The 14,599-nt window shown below is 58.9% G+C and overlaps 1 protein-coding gene across 1 annotated transcript; it reads left to right on the plus strand.

Moving 5' to 3' along the window:
• The first annotated feature begins 5,646 nt into the window (after nucleotides 1–5,646).
• SDS (serine dehydratase) lies at nucleotides 5,647–13,731 on the plus strand. Its single transcript, XM_058691205.1, has 8 exons — nucleotides 5,647–5,856; nucleotides 9,024–9,178; nucleotides 9,511–9,550; nucleotides 9,797–9,936; nucleotides 10,041–10,132; nucleotides 10,370–10,597; nucleotides 12,352–12,476; nucleotides 13,090–13,731. The coding sequence occupies exons 2-8, from the start codon at nucleotides 9,026–9,028 to the stop codon at nucleotides 13,296–13,298; spliced, it is 987 nt and encodes a 328-aa protein (XP_058547188.1). The 5' UTR covers nucleotides 5,647–5,856; nucleotides 9,024–9,025; the 3' UTR covers nucleotides 13,299–13,731.
• Nucleotides 13,732–14,599: the final 868 nt, after the last annotated feature.

Consider the following 14,599-nt stretch of genomic DNA (forward strand, 5'->3'; position numbering starts at 1 on the left):
CACACCCGGAAAAAAGAGGGAACTTTACACGAAGACACCTGACAAAGACCAGTTCAACCGGGCAGTGAAGGTTAGTATCAGCAGTGATAAGTCACGTTGGTATTTGACATGGCCTTCTCGTGATGCGAGAACACTGAGAGGACCGCGTCACCTCCACGGTCTTCCTCCCCGGATCCCTGAACCCCATCCTACTCATGAGAACAAAACAAAACACAACACAAAATCCACGACCCGTACTATTTGAAACTGCCAAGGGCATGGAAAGCAAGGAAAAGTCTGGGGAATGTCACAGCCAAGAGGGACTTAAGGAGACATAAGGACAAAACGTAGTGCGTGCCCCTGGATGGGACTGCGGGGCAAAGGAAGGACGTTAGGGAAGAACCAGGAGGTCTGAATAGAGCACAGACTTCAGGGAGTAACAGGGTATCGATATCGGATCAATAATCTTTTTGTTTTTATTTAAAAAAATTTTTTTAACGTTTTTATTTATTTTTTTTTTAATTTTTTTTTCAACGTTTTTTATTTATTTTTGGGACAGAGAGAGACAGAGCATGAACGGGGGAGGGGCAGAGAGAGAGGGAGACAGAATCGGAAACAGGCTCCAGGCTCCGAGCCATCAGCCCAGAGCCTGACGCGGGGCTCGAACTCACGGACCGCGAGATCGTGACCTGGCTGAAGTCGGACGCTTAACCGACTGCGCCACCCAGGCGCCCCACGTTTTTATTTTTTTTTGAGACAGAGAGAGACAGAGCATGAACAGGGAGGGTCAGAGAGAGAGGGAGACACAGAATCCGAAGCAGGCTCCAGGCTCCGAGCTGTCAGCACAGAGCCCGACGCGGGGCTCGAACTCGCGAACCGCGAGGTCATGACCCGAGCCGAAGTCGGACGCCCAACTGACTGAGCCCCCCACGCGCCCGTCCTGGATCCGTAACTGTGACACATGTACCACAGTAATGTAAGTCGTTAATAACAGGGGACACTGGAAGCCGGGTATCCGGGAAGTCCCTGCACTGTCTACACAGTTTTAGAGTTCCTTTTCGGTCCGTCTAACCCTGTTCTAAAATTTAAAAAGGGGCTTTTCAAAGTCCCTACCCCCAGACCTACAAAAGTAGCGGGAAATAAACAATACGCCTTACAAGCAGATTCTGTGCAGAAAGCTTCTCCTCCGAGAGGGCTTACATAATGGGGCTGTTTTTACTCCCGTTAACATAGAGCTTCTGTCACAGAAGTCCTGTGTTTCACAGCGAAGACAGAAACAGGCCCAGCCCTGGGACAGAGATGTCGAGAAGCTAGCAGATGACAGAGAAGAAGCTGGAAAAGAGATCGGTTGCAAGCCTCAGATAAAGAAGGGGCAGCGAACGGGAGCTATCCGGGATCATCAGCACAGTTTTTCCCTTCTGCTGGTTATTTGTCTGCATGGCCGGGAAAATGCATGCGGTGAGGCGTGTGTGAGGGAGGAATAATCTTTTGAGCTTATGAACTTATCACTCCCTCCCCCTTACTTCCCTCCCCGGGGAGGAGAGAGAGACAGAGACAAAGACACATGGAGAAAGCAAGCAAGCAAGCAAGCAAGGGAAGAAGAGTCCTGACTGACGGCATCGGCTGATGTCCGTGGTGTCACCACTCCCTCGGTGGACAGTTGCAAGCTACCAAAGCTTGGCTCACGAATGTCCCGCAAAGTTGAGAGTTGGAAGGAACCTACTCCCCAGCTCCACTGCTGGGGGAGGCGGGGGGGGGGGCGTCCTACAAGCAGGGGGTGCTCTTTGCCTCTGGGAAAGGAGGGAACAACAAGAGAAAGGGTTTGTGGCAGTGGCTACAACTCGGGGAAGACACCTTGAGTTTCCAAGCGTTCTCTGGAACAGTTGCCACGGGCCCCAGACTATAGGACAAGGGCCCACGTGGCTGGGAAGGAGGAAGGGCCCCCAGGCGAGCTGGGGTCAGGGGGCAGACAGCTGAGAACCACCCGGCACCCCACCTTGTACCGCCTTGGCCCCTGAATGTCCCTGCCGTCTCTGGTGAGCAGGAGAAACCCCTCACTGCCTCCAGCTAATTATCTGCATGAAATAAATAAAAATTAGCCTTGGGGGCACCTGGGTGGCTCAGTCGGTTAAGCGTCCGACTTGGGCCCAGGTCACGATGTCACGGTTCGTGGGTTCGAGCCCCGCGTCGGGCTCTGTGCTGACAGCTCAGAGCCTGGAGCTCCCTTCGGATTCTGTGTCTCCCGCTCTCTCTCTGCCCCTTCCCCGCTCGCACTCTGTCTCTGTCTCTCTCTCTCTCTCAAAAATAAATAAAATAAACATTCAAAAAAATAATTAAAATAAAAAATTAAGCAGGGTTAGGGGAAAATAAAGAAGTCTCCATTTGTTGCACATGGAGTTTGTGGTCTGAGATTTAATCCTGCTGCGAATATCTTGATTTTTCTATGAACTTTGGACAAAATCCCTCAGAGGCCATCTGGACCTAGCCAACTCCACCCATCACATGTTGATTGATGGGTGATGATAAGCCCAAGGGGGAGGCCCAGTGTGGCCCTGGGGTCCTGACCTTGGCCGTGGCCAGTGTTAGCCATAAAGGCCCACAAAGAGACTGTTGTCACATTTTCGGATGACGCAAAGCCGGGAGGCGTCCCTACAGACGGCTCTGCCCGATGACCGAAGGAGGGGTCACAAAGTCTCAATCGAATCAAATGATGGACTGAAGCCAGGCGAGTGAACACGAAGAGGACTGAATGCCAAGCCCCACAGTAGAAATCACAGAGGTTAAGTGCATCACGTCCAAAACAAGATAGGCCTTATCTGATTGGGTTAATTTCACCAAGAAAAAAAAAAATCTTTTAACTTCTCTGGAGGTCGATTGGGAAGTAGTTGGATACAGAACAACAGCTTTTTAGATAAAGCACATGTCACCCGGGTGGGATTAATTCATTTCTCCTGGTCATATTAATAGAAGTAGAGAAGGGAGAATGAGGGAGGTATGGGTCTCATTCCATATTACCCTTACGCAGGTTTCCTTAACCTTGGCACTACTGATATTTGGGGCCAGATAACCCTTTGTGTTTTTTTGGTGGGGGGCTGTCCTGTGCCCGACAGGATGTTGGGCGGATAGAGGATAGAGAGGGGAATCCAGCAGGGAAGGGGTCCGTACAGACCTGCCCTAAGGCTGCTTCTGAGCTCCCAGGGAGAGACTCCAGGGGCCGCCAGGCTGCAGAATCCCCAAGAGGCACTAAGCCACGACTGGCCGGGGAGGGAACATGAATGAGGAAGGGAGATTCAGGGCCAGGGGACCAGCAAGTGTGGGAAGGTGCTGGATTACGACAATGAGATCGAAGACGATCAGAACGGCAGCTACCATTCACAAATCCCTTCCTCTGTGCCCAGCCCGAGGCTGCAATACGCAGACCCGGGAGGCATCATCGTCCCCATTTCTGGGGGCAAGAAACTGAGGCTCAGGGAAGTTAAGTGACTTCTCTGAGGTCACACCCGGGTGTCAGTTTCAACCCAGGTCTGACGGGCTCGGGGAGCCGGAGACCTTAACCAATCAGCAGACTCCAGGGCTGGCGGCTCCAGCCAGGGCGGGCAAACAGAGAGGGGAGCTGCCCGTTCCTCTCTGAGCTGTGAAAACAATCGTCAGAACCCCCGCCTCCCGCGGCCAAGGACACGCTGATTTGGCCATCCTCGGGGACGCTTCTGGAAAAGGTGTGATGTAATAGAAGCAGCAGGCCCGGGAGAGGGAGGCAGCTTGCCCAAGGTTCCCCAGCCAGACTCCCATCCCTCCTCCCGGGACGGGGACTGCGCTGCCCCCTCGCCTTCCGACGTTGGATAGATCCAGGCCTCAGTTTGCCCATCTGCTAAATGGGAGAGGGTGAGTTGCACTTTCTGCCCCCTACTTCTGAAGCCCTTTCAAAGGAGGACTAGATGGAAGAGAAGAGCCCTTGTTCCCCATCACCCAGAGCTAAGAACTCAAACGCCTTCTTGGGTACCAGAAAATAAGGATGACCATCACCTCTCAAGGGTCCACCACTCGTCGGACACTATCCTTATAACTTTACGCCAGTTCGGTTTCAATCCTCGTAACAAATCTACAAAGCGGACACTACTATCAGTTAAAAAAAAAAAAAACAACCGAGGCACAGAGAGGTTAAGTAACCCGTCCAAGGTCACACGGCAAGTCGATGACCAAAGTTGGATTTGAACATGGGCCTGTCAGAAAAGTGACTCACTTGCTGTATGAAAGCTGCCACACCTCGGGACGGGAGAGTCACAGGCCCGAACTGATCCCGCTGAGGTCTGCACAGGGACGGCTGCCCCTCCTCCCCCCAGACCTTCCAGGGAGGGGGCACAGGGGAGCCAGTGGCGGATGTCCACAACAGGGGCGTACGTGTGGCCTTTGTTCCTCTTTCGGGCGCTCACACGGTTGGCTGTCTTAACGGGATGGTTTTCAAATCACAGCAGTGACACATTCTGGCTGAAGGGAATGAAACAAAGGGGAAAAGGCTCCGGAAAGACAGACTCGACTTGCCCCACCCCTGGCAGCTCCCGGCCGCCCTCCCCCACCCCCCAGTCCTGCGTCTGCCGAGAACTCCGACTTCCTGAGCCCGTCTGCTCACCTGTGACAGGGGGCTCAACATGCCCAGTCGCCTGGCGGTTCCAGAGTTAAGCGAGACCCCACACGGCCGCACTCGGAACGGGATGGGCCGCAGGCAGCGGCTTGGGCGTCGTGAGCGCCGGCTGTATACGCTCAGATGCACACAGGGAGGCTGTGCCCACCGCGTGGGAGCTTCGCGATGCCCACGCGTCTTCAGCTCTGCTGCACCCCGTGAGAGGGACGGCTGGGCGGGCTGTCTGTGCCCTCGCGGCCCTCCGTCTCATTGCTATTCTCGTCCTGGCCAGCGGGACAAGAGGGCTTTGTTGAAGGGGCCGGAAAAGACGAGCCGGACGTGTGTGCGCGCAGCACCCCTGGGGGCCTACGGACCCCTGCCCACGGCCAGAGACAGACGGGGACAGGAGGCTCGGCACGGGGCAGGGAGTTGGCACACCCACTCCGGTCCGGGCCCCGCAGGTCCACACGTTATTGGGTCATCTAATCCGCGGAGGGAGGTTCCATTTTCAACCTCCCCCCCCCCCCCCCCATCTTCCGGATGAGCAGAGGGAGGCTCCAGGAGGCAAACGGACCTGCCCGGGGCAACACAGCTAGTAACCGGCAGAGCCAGGACTTGAGCCCCGACCCGCCAGGGTGGTCCCCAGAAGGCCATCTGCCCCTTCGAGACGAAAGCGTCACCGAGAACGCCAGAGGAACGCAACGGAGACCTGTGCTCACACTGCAGCCCACTGGGGTCCGGGGCCCGCTCATCTCTGTCACCACGTGGGTCTCCGCTTCCCTTGTCGTCAAATGAGGGTAGTGACAGTACCCACTTTCCCCGGGGGGGCCCACTAGGTGCCAAGCACCTGCTAGTGACTAAGTGCACCGTCTCACGCCATCCTCCCGCCGGCCCTGGGGGAGGGTGGGGGTGGGGAAGGGAGGTGGCCACCGAGGACAGAGACCCGAGGGAGCGGCAGGCAGGACAAGCCCGGCCAGCTTCCCCCTCCCCTCCCGGAAGCCCCCGGGCCAGCGGCCAGGGGCGGGGCCTGGCGGGGGGCGTGGCCAGCCCCGGGGCTCCATTGGCTGCCGGGAGGCGCCCGGGGAATAAAGCCTGGGACCGAAGGCCCAGACCGGTAGTCCCTGGGACAAATCGGGAGACCCTCTACCTGCCCCGCTACCCTCCATCTGTCCGAGGCCCATCTACCCAGTCCATCCATCTAGATCACCTCCTGGCCGTCCCTTCCCGGCTTGCTCGCTCCGTCCAGCCGCCTTGGCCAGGTAAGTACCCCTCCTCAGCCCCACCCCAGACTGGAGTGCCTGCGGCCCAGCGAGGGGGCAGGTTCCAGGCCAAGGCGAGGAGGTAGAGTCCGTGGAGCGTAAAAACCCATGCTCTGAAGCCAGACCGGCTGCGTTGGCATCTAGCTCTGGGCCTCGGTGGTCTCTTCTCCAAAATGGGGGTCATGACGGACCCTTCCTCATCAGGCAGTGGGAAGGGTGAGATGAGATCATGCGCTCAAAATGAGAGTTCGTTTTTATTGAGCTCTTGCTATGAGAGGGGGAGTGACTTCTTCTTCTTCTCCTTCTTAATTTATTTTTGAGAGACGGAATGCGAGTGGGTTACGGACAGAGAGAGAGGGAGACACAGAATCCGAAGTGGGGTCCAGGCTCTGAGCTGTCAGCACAGAGCCCGACGCGGGGCTTGAACCCACGAACTGGGAGATCATGACCTGAGCCGAAAGTCGTGATGCTCAGCCGACTGAGCCGCCCAGGCGCCCCGAGGGGGAGTGACTTCTGAGCGAGAGGGGACACATAGACAGCAGCTTCCAGCCCCCTCCCTCCTCCATGTTTGGCAACCGCCCCCCAGGATGTTGTGCTGGCGGGTCCCTGCCCCTCATCTGAAGGCATCCGTGGTGCAACCAGACCCAGGTGGGGGCAGAGGCTTCCCAAATCCGCCCGAAAGCAGTCTTGGGGGGATGCCCCCCACTGCCAACCCGGAGAGCTCCCTGAGGCCAGAGCTTGGCGACACGCACAAGGGGTCCCGTCAGCCAGAAGGGGGGGGTGCCGTTGTTTCAGGAATAACCTCCAGGAGGGTAATAATCAAATAGATATGGGGACGCTTCTGTAATGGGGTGCATCTAGTCTCCAGCTTTTGTTCAGGAGACCTAGGGGAGAAGTGATATCCGTTCAGGGCCTCCCGCTCCCAGGCCCTGGATGTTAGTTAATTCACACAGACATCAGTTGTCCGTATGTGGGGGAGCTAAGGCTGGGGAGGTGGTCAGGAACCCCATCCCTCGCTTTTCTTCTGAGCCAGGCATATATGGCCCTCTCTGGGAGCCAGAGGCCTGAGCTGGAGGCCGTGGCCAGAGCGGGCTGCACCGGGTGGGTCACTGGAAATGGGGCAGGGGTGGGTGGGGAGAGGCAGCCAGCCTTGTGTGGGATGGAGAAGGACATGGGGAGGGCCAGACAGGCTCCCCGAGCAACCACCCGCTGATCAGTTCTGGCTCAGCCCGAGTTGGGGAGACTCCGGGAGGAGAAGGGACGTGTGTGGTGGCCAGACTCTGGGCCACTTCAGCTTCTCGATCACCCAGAGCCCGTGCAGAAGGGGAGCCCTGAGCCGCGCCCACAGCCTGCAGCCCGGGTGCTAGACTGTCTCATCCAGTCCTGCCTCCCCCACTAACTAGCTGTGTGGCCTTGGGCAAGTCACATTAATATTCCGGTCCCTGTTGCCGTGTGACCAACTGCCCCAAGGTCAACAGCGTTCATCGTATTGTTGTCTGTCATGGCCCTGGGGCTTATTGGGGCAGTTCGCACTGGGGTCTCTCAGATGGCTGCAGGGTGACATCTCAAGGTCACCCCGCCATGTCTGGCCATCAGCTGTCAGGTGGGGCACCTACATGTGGCCTCTGCATGCGGCCTGGGCTTACTCCCATCCTGGCAGCTGGGTTTCGACAGGGGAGCTGCCCCAGAGAGACGGCCAGGCGGAGGCTGTGTCCCCTTCTGTGACTTAGCCTGGGGAGCAGGGCTGCACTGGAGCCAGCAGATTGTGCCGTCTCTTCCCAGCTCCACAGGCAATGACGTCATGTTGGTAGCTCGAGAGTGGCCTTGCAGAAGGTTACGTACAGTACAGAAGTGCGCCCGCTACAAATCGGGGCTTTGTCTTGGGAGAGTCCATTGCTGAACATTTACAAGCACACCACCGCTTGGAAATCGCATCGTGTCTTTTCCAACTGCGGCCACAGACCACCCCCCTCCTCCAGGGTTCACGGGGAGGAAACACAGAGCCCGCCTCTCACTGAGAAAAGCATCTGTGTCCCATCATGAAGGGATGGGAAGGGCTTGCAGGGGCCATCCTGGGAAACACAATCCGAGCCTTTGTCCTCATCAGGAGAATGGGATAATGATGGCACCTCCCAGGATTGGTCAAAGGAATAAGTGAATTGATATTGGTAAAGCTTACGGGCGCCCGGATGGCTCAGTCGGTTAAGCGTCTGACTCTTGATTTTGGCTCAGGTCATGATCTCACCGCTCATGAGACTGAGCCCCGCATCGGGCTCTGTGCTGACAGCCCAGAGCCTGCTTGGGATTCTCTCTCTCCTTCTCTCTCTCTGCCCCTCTCCTGCTCATGTTCTCTCTCTCTCTCAAAATAAATAAGTAAACTTAAACTATATATATCTGTCAAGTTTAAAATAGTGCCTGGCACATGGTAATCGCTTTATAAGCAATTAATAAACAATATAGTAATTATTATAAAATAATAATAATAATAATAATAAAAAGCTTTCCCTGATTGGGTACAGGGCTTTCCAAAGGTTAGTATAAAAAAAATACACGTGTTTAAATAAAGAGGCAATACCTCTTTGTAGCAAAATAGTTAAATAGCACGAAAGGGGATGCCGAGTGCCCGCTCTCCCCAGAGAGAGTTTCTCACCCTAGCGAGTTTCTTGTGTGTTTCCTGCGATGTTCTATGCCCGCAGAAGCCTATGGATTGTGTGTGTGTGTGTGTGTGTGTGTGCGTGTGTCCCCATGTCCTCGCACAGACTGTACACACCCGCCGTCCTGCCCCTTCTTTAGCACGTAACCGTCTCGCAGCTCGCTCTGCATCCGCCCCTGCGAATCCATCTGAGTCACGCCCCTTGACAGGTGCCAGGTCCCAATGCTATTTCTGAGTTCACAGCTTCCCAGCACAGTGTGCCCTGGTGGGGGGGGGGGGCTTCCCCCCCCCCTTTTTACAGACGAGGCAGCTGGAGCTGAGGGGGCCTCGCTCGTCTGATGTCACCTGGTGAGTAGGTGGCTCAGTTGAGATGGGAATCCAGGCGTCCGGGATGCTTCTCATGTGGGCGTTTCCCTCGGCCTCGTGGGAGGGGAGGGCAGGGCCCGCTGGCAGGCGCGCCGAGGGTCCCGGGGCCGGCTCTCCCGACCATCTGGGTCTCCTTCCCGCCTCCCAGCAATGACGTCTGGAGAGCCCCTGCACGTGCGGACCCCCGTCCGTGACAGCATGTCCCTGTCCAAAGTGGCGGGCACCAGCGTCTATCTCAAGATGGACAGCGTCCAACCTTCAGGCTCCTTCAAGATCCGGGGCATCGGACATCTCTGCAGGATGGTATGGGATGGGCTCCGCGTCGTCTGAGGGAGGGGGGCAGGCCCTCTCCCCTTGACAGGGCGAGGCCAGAGCTGTGTGAAGTCCCACGAAGCATCCGCGGTTAGCACTCCCCCCAAAGAGGCGGTGCCCGCGCGGGAGGGTCTGCCCGTGGACTCGTCCCAGAGCCGTCATTTGCTTGCCTTTCCCCCGCACCCTTCCCTGAGCCAGGCCCTTTGGGGAGGGGCGATGTCCGCGGAGAGGCAAGGCCAATACGAAGTCCTACTCCCTGGGGGAGGGGAGAGCCCGGGGAAAGCCTGGGACGTGGGCCTGACCCTCCCCCCTTGTCTCCACAGTGGGCTGAGCAAGGCTGTGAACACTTCGTCTGCTCCTCGGGTCAGTGGCGGCGTGCCTCCTCCTGTGTGTCCCAGGGCCGGGCGCTCTACCTCTCTGGGCCCTGGTTTCCCCAGCGACGAGCCATTACAAACGCCCGCGGCAGCCCCCGTTCGGAATTCCAGGGGGGGAGGCGGGAACTGACTCGTGGGGGGGGGGGGGTGTTCGGAGCCCCGAGGCTGGGGACGACAGTCCCAGCTGGGCTCCCAGGCCATCCTTCACTGACACTCTCCACCCCATCCCCGGCAGCGGGCAACGCAGGCATGGCAGCCGCCTATGCCGCCAGGAAGCTGGGCATCCCTGCCACCATCGTCGTGCCCAGCACCACACCTGCCCTCACCATCGAGCGGCTCAAGAATGAGGGCGCCGTGGTCAAGGTGGTGGGTGAGGTGAGCACCAACCCGGGGCAGGGACCACGGAGGGGGGGCACCTGGTGGCAGGGCAGGGTCCCCCCAGCCCCTCACCCTCTCCAACCTCCCCTGTGGTCTTGCAGATGTTGGATGAGGCCTTTGAGCTGGCCAAGGCCCTGGCAAAGAACAACCCGGGCTGGGTCTACATTCCTCCCTTTGACGACCCCCTCATCTGGTATGTGGAGCCCCGAGGCACCCGGTGCAGGGGGCGACAGAGGGCTCTCGTGGGCAGGTGACTGATGCGGGCAGCCGGAAACCCGGGTGGAGGTGGGGAGGAGGCGACTGGCCCAGAGCCCGTCAGCCGCCTGGGTTGAGGACGAGCGTCTCCAGGATCGCCCCCAGCCCCCGTGGGGTCTCCAGGGAGCCCAGCCCTGACCCGGCCCCCCCCCCCCCCCCGTCCCTAACTCTCCAGGGAAGGCCACACTTCCATCGTGAAAGAACTGAAGGAGACGCTGAGTGCAAAGCCGGGGGCCATCGCGCTGTCGGTGGGTGGCGGGGGCCTGCTGTGCGGAGTGGTCCAGGGGCTGCAGGAGGTGGGCTGGGCGGACGTGCCCGTCATCGCCATGGAGACCGCCGGAGCCCACAGCTTCCACGCCGCCACCACCGCGGGCAAGCTCGTCTCCCTGCCCCAGGTTACCAGGTGAGCAGCGGGGCCCCCTCCGGCGGATGTTCAGCAGGCCTTGGGAAGCCCACCTCGGTGCCCGCTGCGAGGCAGATCCCCGCTACCCGTCCCATTTTACAGATGGGGAAACTGAGGCTTTCCACTTGCCCAGAGTCACACGGCCAGAGAGTGGGTCTGCTGGGACCGAGCCCAGGTCTGTGTGACTCTGTAGGAGGAACGTCACGTTTCCTCACATGAAGAGTTCACTGTTAATCACTGATCGAGGCCCCTGCCACGGGGTTTTACACCCCTCGTTAATCTGCCAACCATTTCCTGAGCCCCTAACAGGTGCAAGCATTGCTGATCCCGGGGACAGGGTGGTGAACAAACACAGCCCCTGCTCCTAAGGAGTTCATATTCCAGCCCCGAACCTTTGACAGATGGTATGTAATTAGGATTAGGTTTGGCACGTTATACAGGAGGCCCACGTAACAGTGACTTAAACAAGATGGAGCTTTACTTCCTCTCTGTAAAGTGAAACACATGTCTAGAGGTACACGGTCTCGGGGCAGGGAGCTCCCTGAAGCCAGGGGTCCAGGTTCCTCGAGTTTGTTCTCCATCATCCTCATCATGTAGCCTTACGGCCCAAAAGGGCTGCCTAAGGGCCAACTGTCACACCCACAGTCCACCTGGCCAGAAAGAGCCATGCCCCCTGCCTTTAAAGACACAGTACTTCCACTGACCTCTCCCTGGCCAGCATTTAGTCACATGGCCACAACTACTGCAGGGAATGTCTTCCTATCGGGTCGCCACGTGTGTAGCTAGAATAGACATTGGGTAGACAGGTCCCTACCTCAGATAGGGAATACTGAGTCCAGGTGAGACCTCCTTGTGGATTCCTGAGCCTGGTACCCAGCAGCCACCATGTTGGCCTCTGATCCTGCGCCGTGGGCATTGAAATAATGGCGGAGTGCCTACCCCGAGTCACGTGCCAGGGCTCAGGGCTCAGGGGGTTCAGGCTGCAGGTGCTCATGGGCGAGGTGAGCTGGGAATGAAGCCGACGATGACTCCAGGGAGGGCGGGGAGAAAGACAAGGCACCGATTACGCGTGCAGGTCCCAGGGTTACGTGGATCCTGCTCCGGGTGCCCACACCACCACCACCCCCTGAACACATAACCGTGGGCCAGTGACCCGCGTGCTCTCTGCCTGGGTTTCCTCTTCCACGGAATCGAACCAGTGGAACGGCAAACACAGCCGTGAGGATTTAAAAACGCGCGTAAAACGGGTGGTACCTCATACTCCCTCCAGAAGGGGTCGCTGTGTCTGTTTAGGGGGGAGGACCGACCGTTCGAGAGTTCCGTCCGGAGACACGGGCACTGGAGTCCCTGGGGGACTCCTTGGAGGAGGTGGCCTGAATCCTGAGCCTTGAAGGACGGGACGGGACTTGGACGGGCAGAGTGGTGCCCAGCTTAGGGAGGGTCGAGCAGGTGGCGTCCTTTCAGGGAACCGCAAGGGGGTTTTTTCCGTCCGCGTGGATCAGGATAGGCTATTTACCCCACTCACGCCTCCGCGTCTTATGAGGAGACCTCACTCTGGCGGGGAGCCTCTGGGGCCTTTCAGTGCCTTACAGCCACAGAGGGCATGCCCCGCGCCCCCGCCCGTGGACCCCACTTCCCTCCTCCCTCTCAAATCCATTTTTCTCTTTCTATCCCTCCTCGTCCCGATCTCTGCCGCCTTCCTCCCTCCTGTTTTCCCCCGTTCCGGCCTTCTTCTCCATCACCACCTCTCCCAGCGTGGCCAAGGCCCTGTGCGTGAAGACCGTGGGGGCTCAGGCCCTGAAGCTGTTTCAGGAGCACCCCATTTTCTCTGAGGTGATCTCGGACCAGGAGGCTGTGGCCGCCATTGAGAAGTTTGTGGGTATGTGCCAAGTCCTTCCAAGCCCTGCTGGCTCAGGGACTACCTGGTGTCCTAACAGATCCCATTCACGACAAATTTTCCTCACAGTTCTGTCTCCCACCCCTTGCTCGAACTTCCCGTTAATGAAAGATAATACAAGGCAGCAGTATAACTAGAAAGGCCAAAGCCACAAGTGAAGAGGACTGATAACCATGATAGCAGGGAGCTTCCTGGTAGCCAGGGTGAAAAAGGAAAGCCAACCCCAGGGTCGGCTTCAGAAGTGGGTCTGTGATGCGGTTGGACTCTTTCTGGGTTCAGCCTAGGACAGGGACCGCGCACATACACACACACACACACACACGAAAGGGAGCACTTAATCCTCCTGTACCAGCCGTCAGTTTGGCTAATCAACCACGGCAATCTTGCTCAAGTGATGACCCAAGCCTTCTCAACGCAGTGCTCGGGCAGTTAACATTCATCGGTGGGAGCGCTCCGGATGAGACCTAGCCCTGCCTCAGGGCTCCGAAGGTCAACTAGGATAACGATGGGAGGTTTGGTGCCCAGACTCCCAGCCCCGAGTCTTCCCCTTGCCCCCCCCCCCAGGCCCCACCCTCATCACCCCCTCCTCTGGCAGATGACGAGAAGATCCTGGTGGAGCCCGCCTGCGGGGCGGCCCTGGCCGCCGTGTACAGCCGCGTGGTTCAGAAGCTGCAAGCGGAGGGGAAGCTCCGTGTCCCGCTGTCCTCCCTCGTGGTCATCGTCTGTGGCGGCAGCAACATCAGTCTGGGCCAGCTGCGGGCCCTCAAGGAACAGCTGGGCATGAAGAACGGGCTGCCCGAGTGAGGGCCTTTCTCCGCCGCCGGCCTCCCCTACCCGGGGCGGGGGTGGGGGGTAGGTACCCCCGGGGGGAGCTGGAGTTTCATCCAGCGTCTCACTGTAAATATTATTCTTGCGTCTGCCGGCGAGCCTGCGGCCCCGACCGGCGGTTCCTTCGGTTCCTTCGGTTCCTTCTGGGCCGAGGGGCCGAAGCCCCAAGGTGGGGGGCGGGTCGGCCGCCAGCGAGGCTGGATCTGAACCTCTCCGGCGTCTCCGCGCGACTATCCTGGCCACCCCTGCTAGGCGACGGCTGCCCGCGTGTCCCCTACCAGGTCCCCAGGGCGGGGTGGGCCCCCTCCCTGGAAGGGGCCATGGTCGGGGCCAGGGGCCAGAACTGAGAACCAGCTGCCCCCCCCCCCAAGCCCCGCCCAGCCCCGCCCTCAGGCGTTTTTCTAATTGCAGACTTTTTCGTTGAAAAAGAAAACAATATATTTATGGACTGAAGGTCCTTTGGGCTCCTCCTCCATCGCAGTCGGCCTCCCTCCCCTCCCCCACCCCACCCGCCCGCTCGCGGCGCCGGCTCTCAACAGCGAGCTCCCTGCACCCTCACCCCTGGAGGACACGGAGGCCAGGACCCTGCGCGCAGCTGGGCTCGCGCGCCGGGAGACAGCGAGCAGGAAGCAAGGAAGGGCGCTGGACCAGAGCTGGGGCAAGGCTGCCTCCACTGGAGGCGGAACCAGCCGGAGAGGCGGACGAGGCCAGGAGGGCCTCCTGGGAGCCGAATGACTTAGCACAGAACCGCTGGGAGCAGAGCAGCGAGCCCCCTACCGGTGGGGGTGGGCAAAGCTACACGGGCTGGACTTGAAGAGAAGGTCACTCAAACCACGACACCCGTCTTCCGAGGAAAGCCACCCGTCTTCCGAGGAAAGCGTGGGCGGAAGCCAGCGAACGAAAACAGACCGAGGAAGGCCTGCCAGGGCTCCCCGAGGTCCGAGAGGGGCACCCACGCTGCTCACGGGCATCCCTGCGCCTCCGGCAGCAGCCTCAGGCAATTCATTGAATCCCCAAGGTCAGGGTGAAGCTTGAGACCCCCCGGAGCCCCTCAGGACACGATGCGGCTCCCTCCGCAGAGTCCCACCCAGCCGAGCAAACAGCAGGGGCTGTGAGATTCAGGGGAGAGTGGGGACCCTACCCCAAGCCCGCCAGGAACACAGGCCCATCCCCCGATTTCCAGCCAGGAGGGGCACACATGTATCTTACAGGGGACGGAATACCAAGGAAGGGCTGGAAGGAACAGCATAGCAACAGCCCCTGGGCCCCAAAATTCT

Source organism: Neofelis nebulosa, chromosome 11 (genome assembly GCF_028018385.1).
Source record: "Neofelis nebulosa isolate mNeoNeb1 chromosome 11, mNeoNeb1.pri, whole genome shotgun sequence".
NCBI lineage: Eukaryota > Metazoa > Chordata > Mammalia > Carnivora > Felidae > Neofelis > Neofelis nebulosa.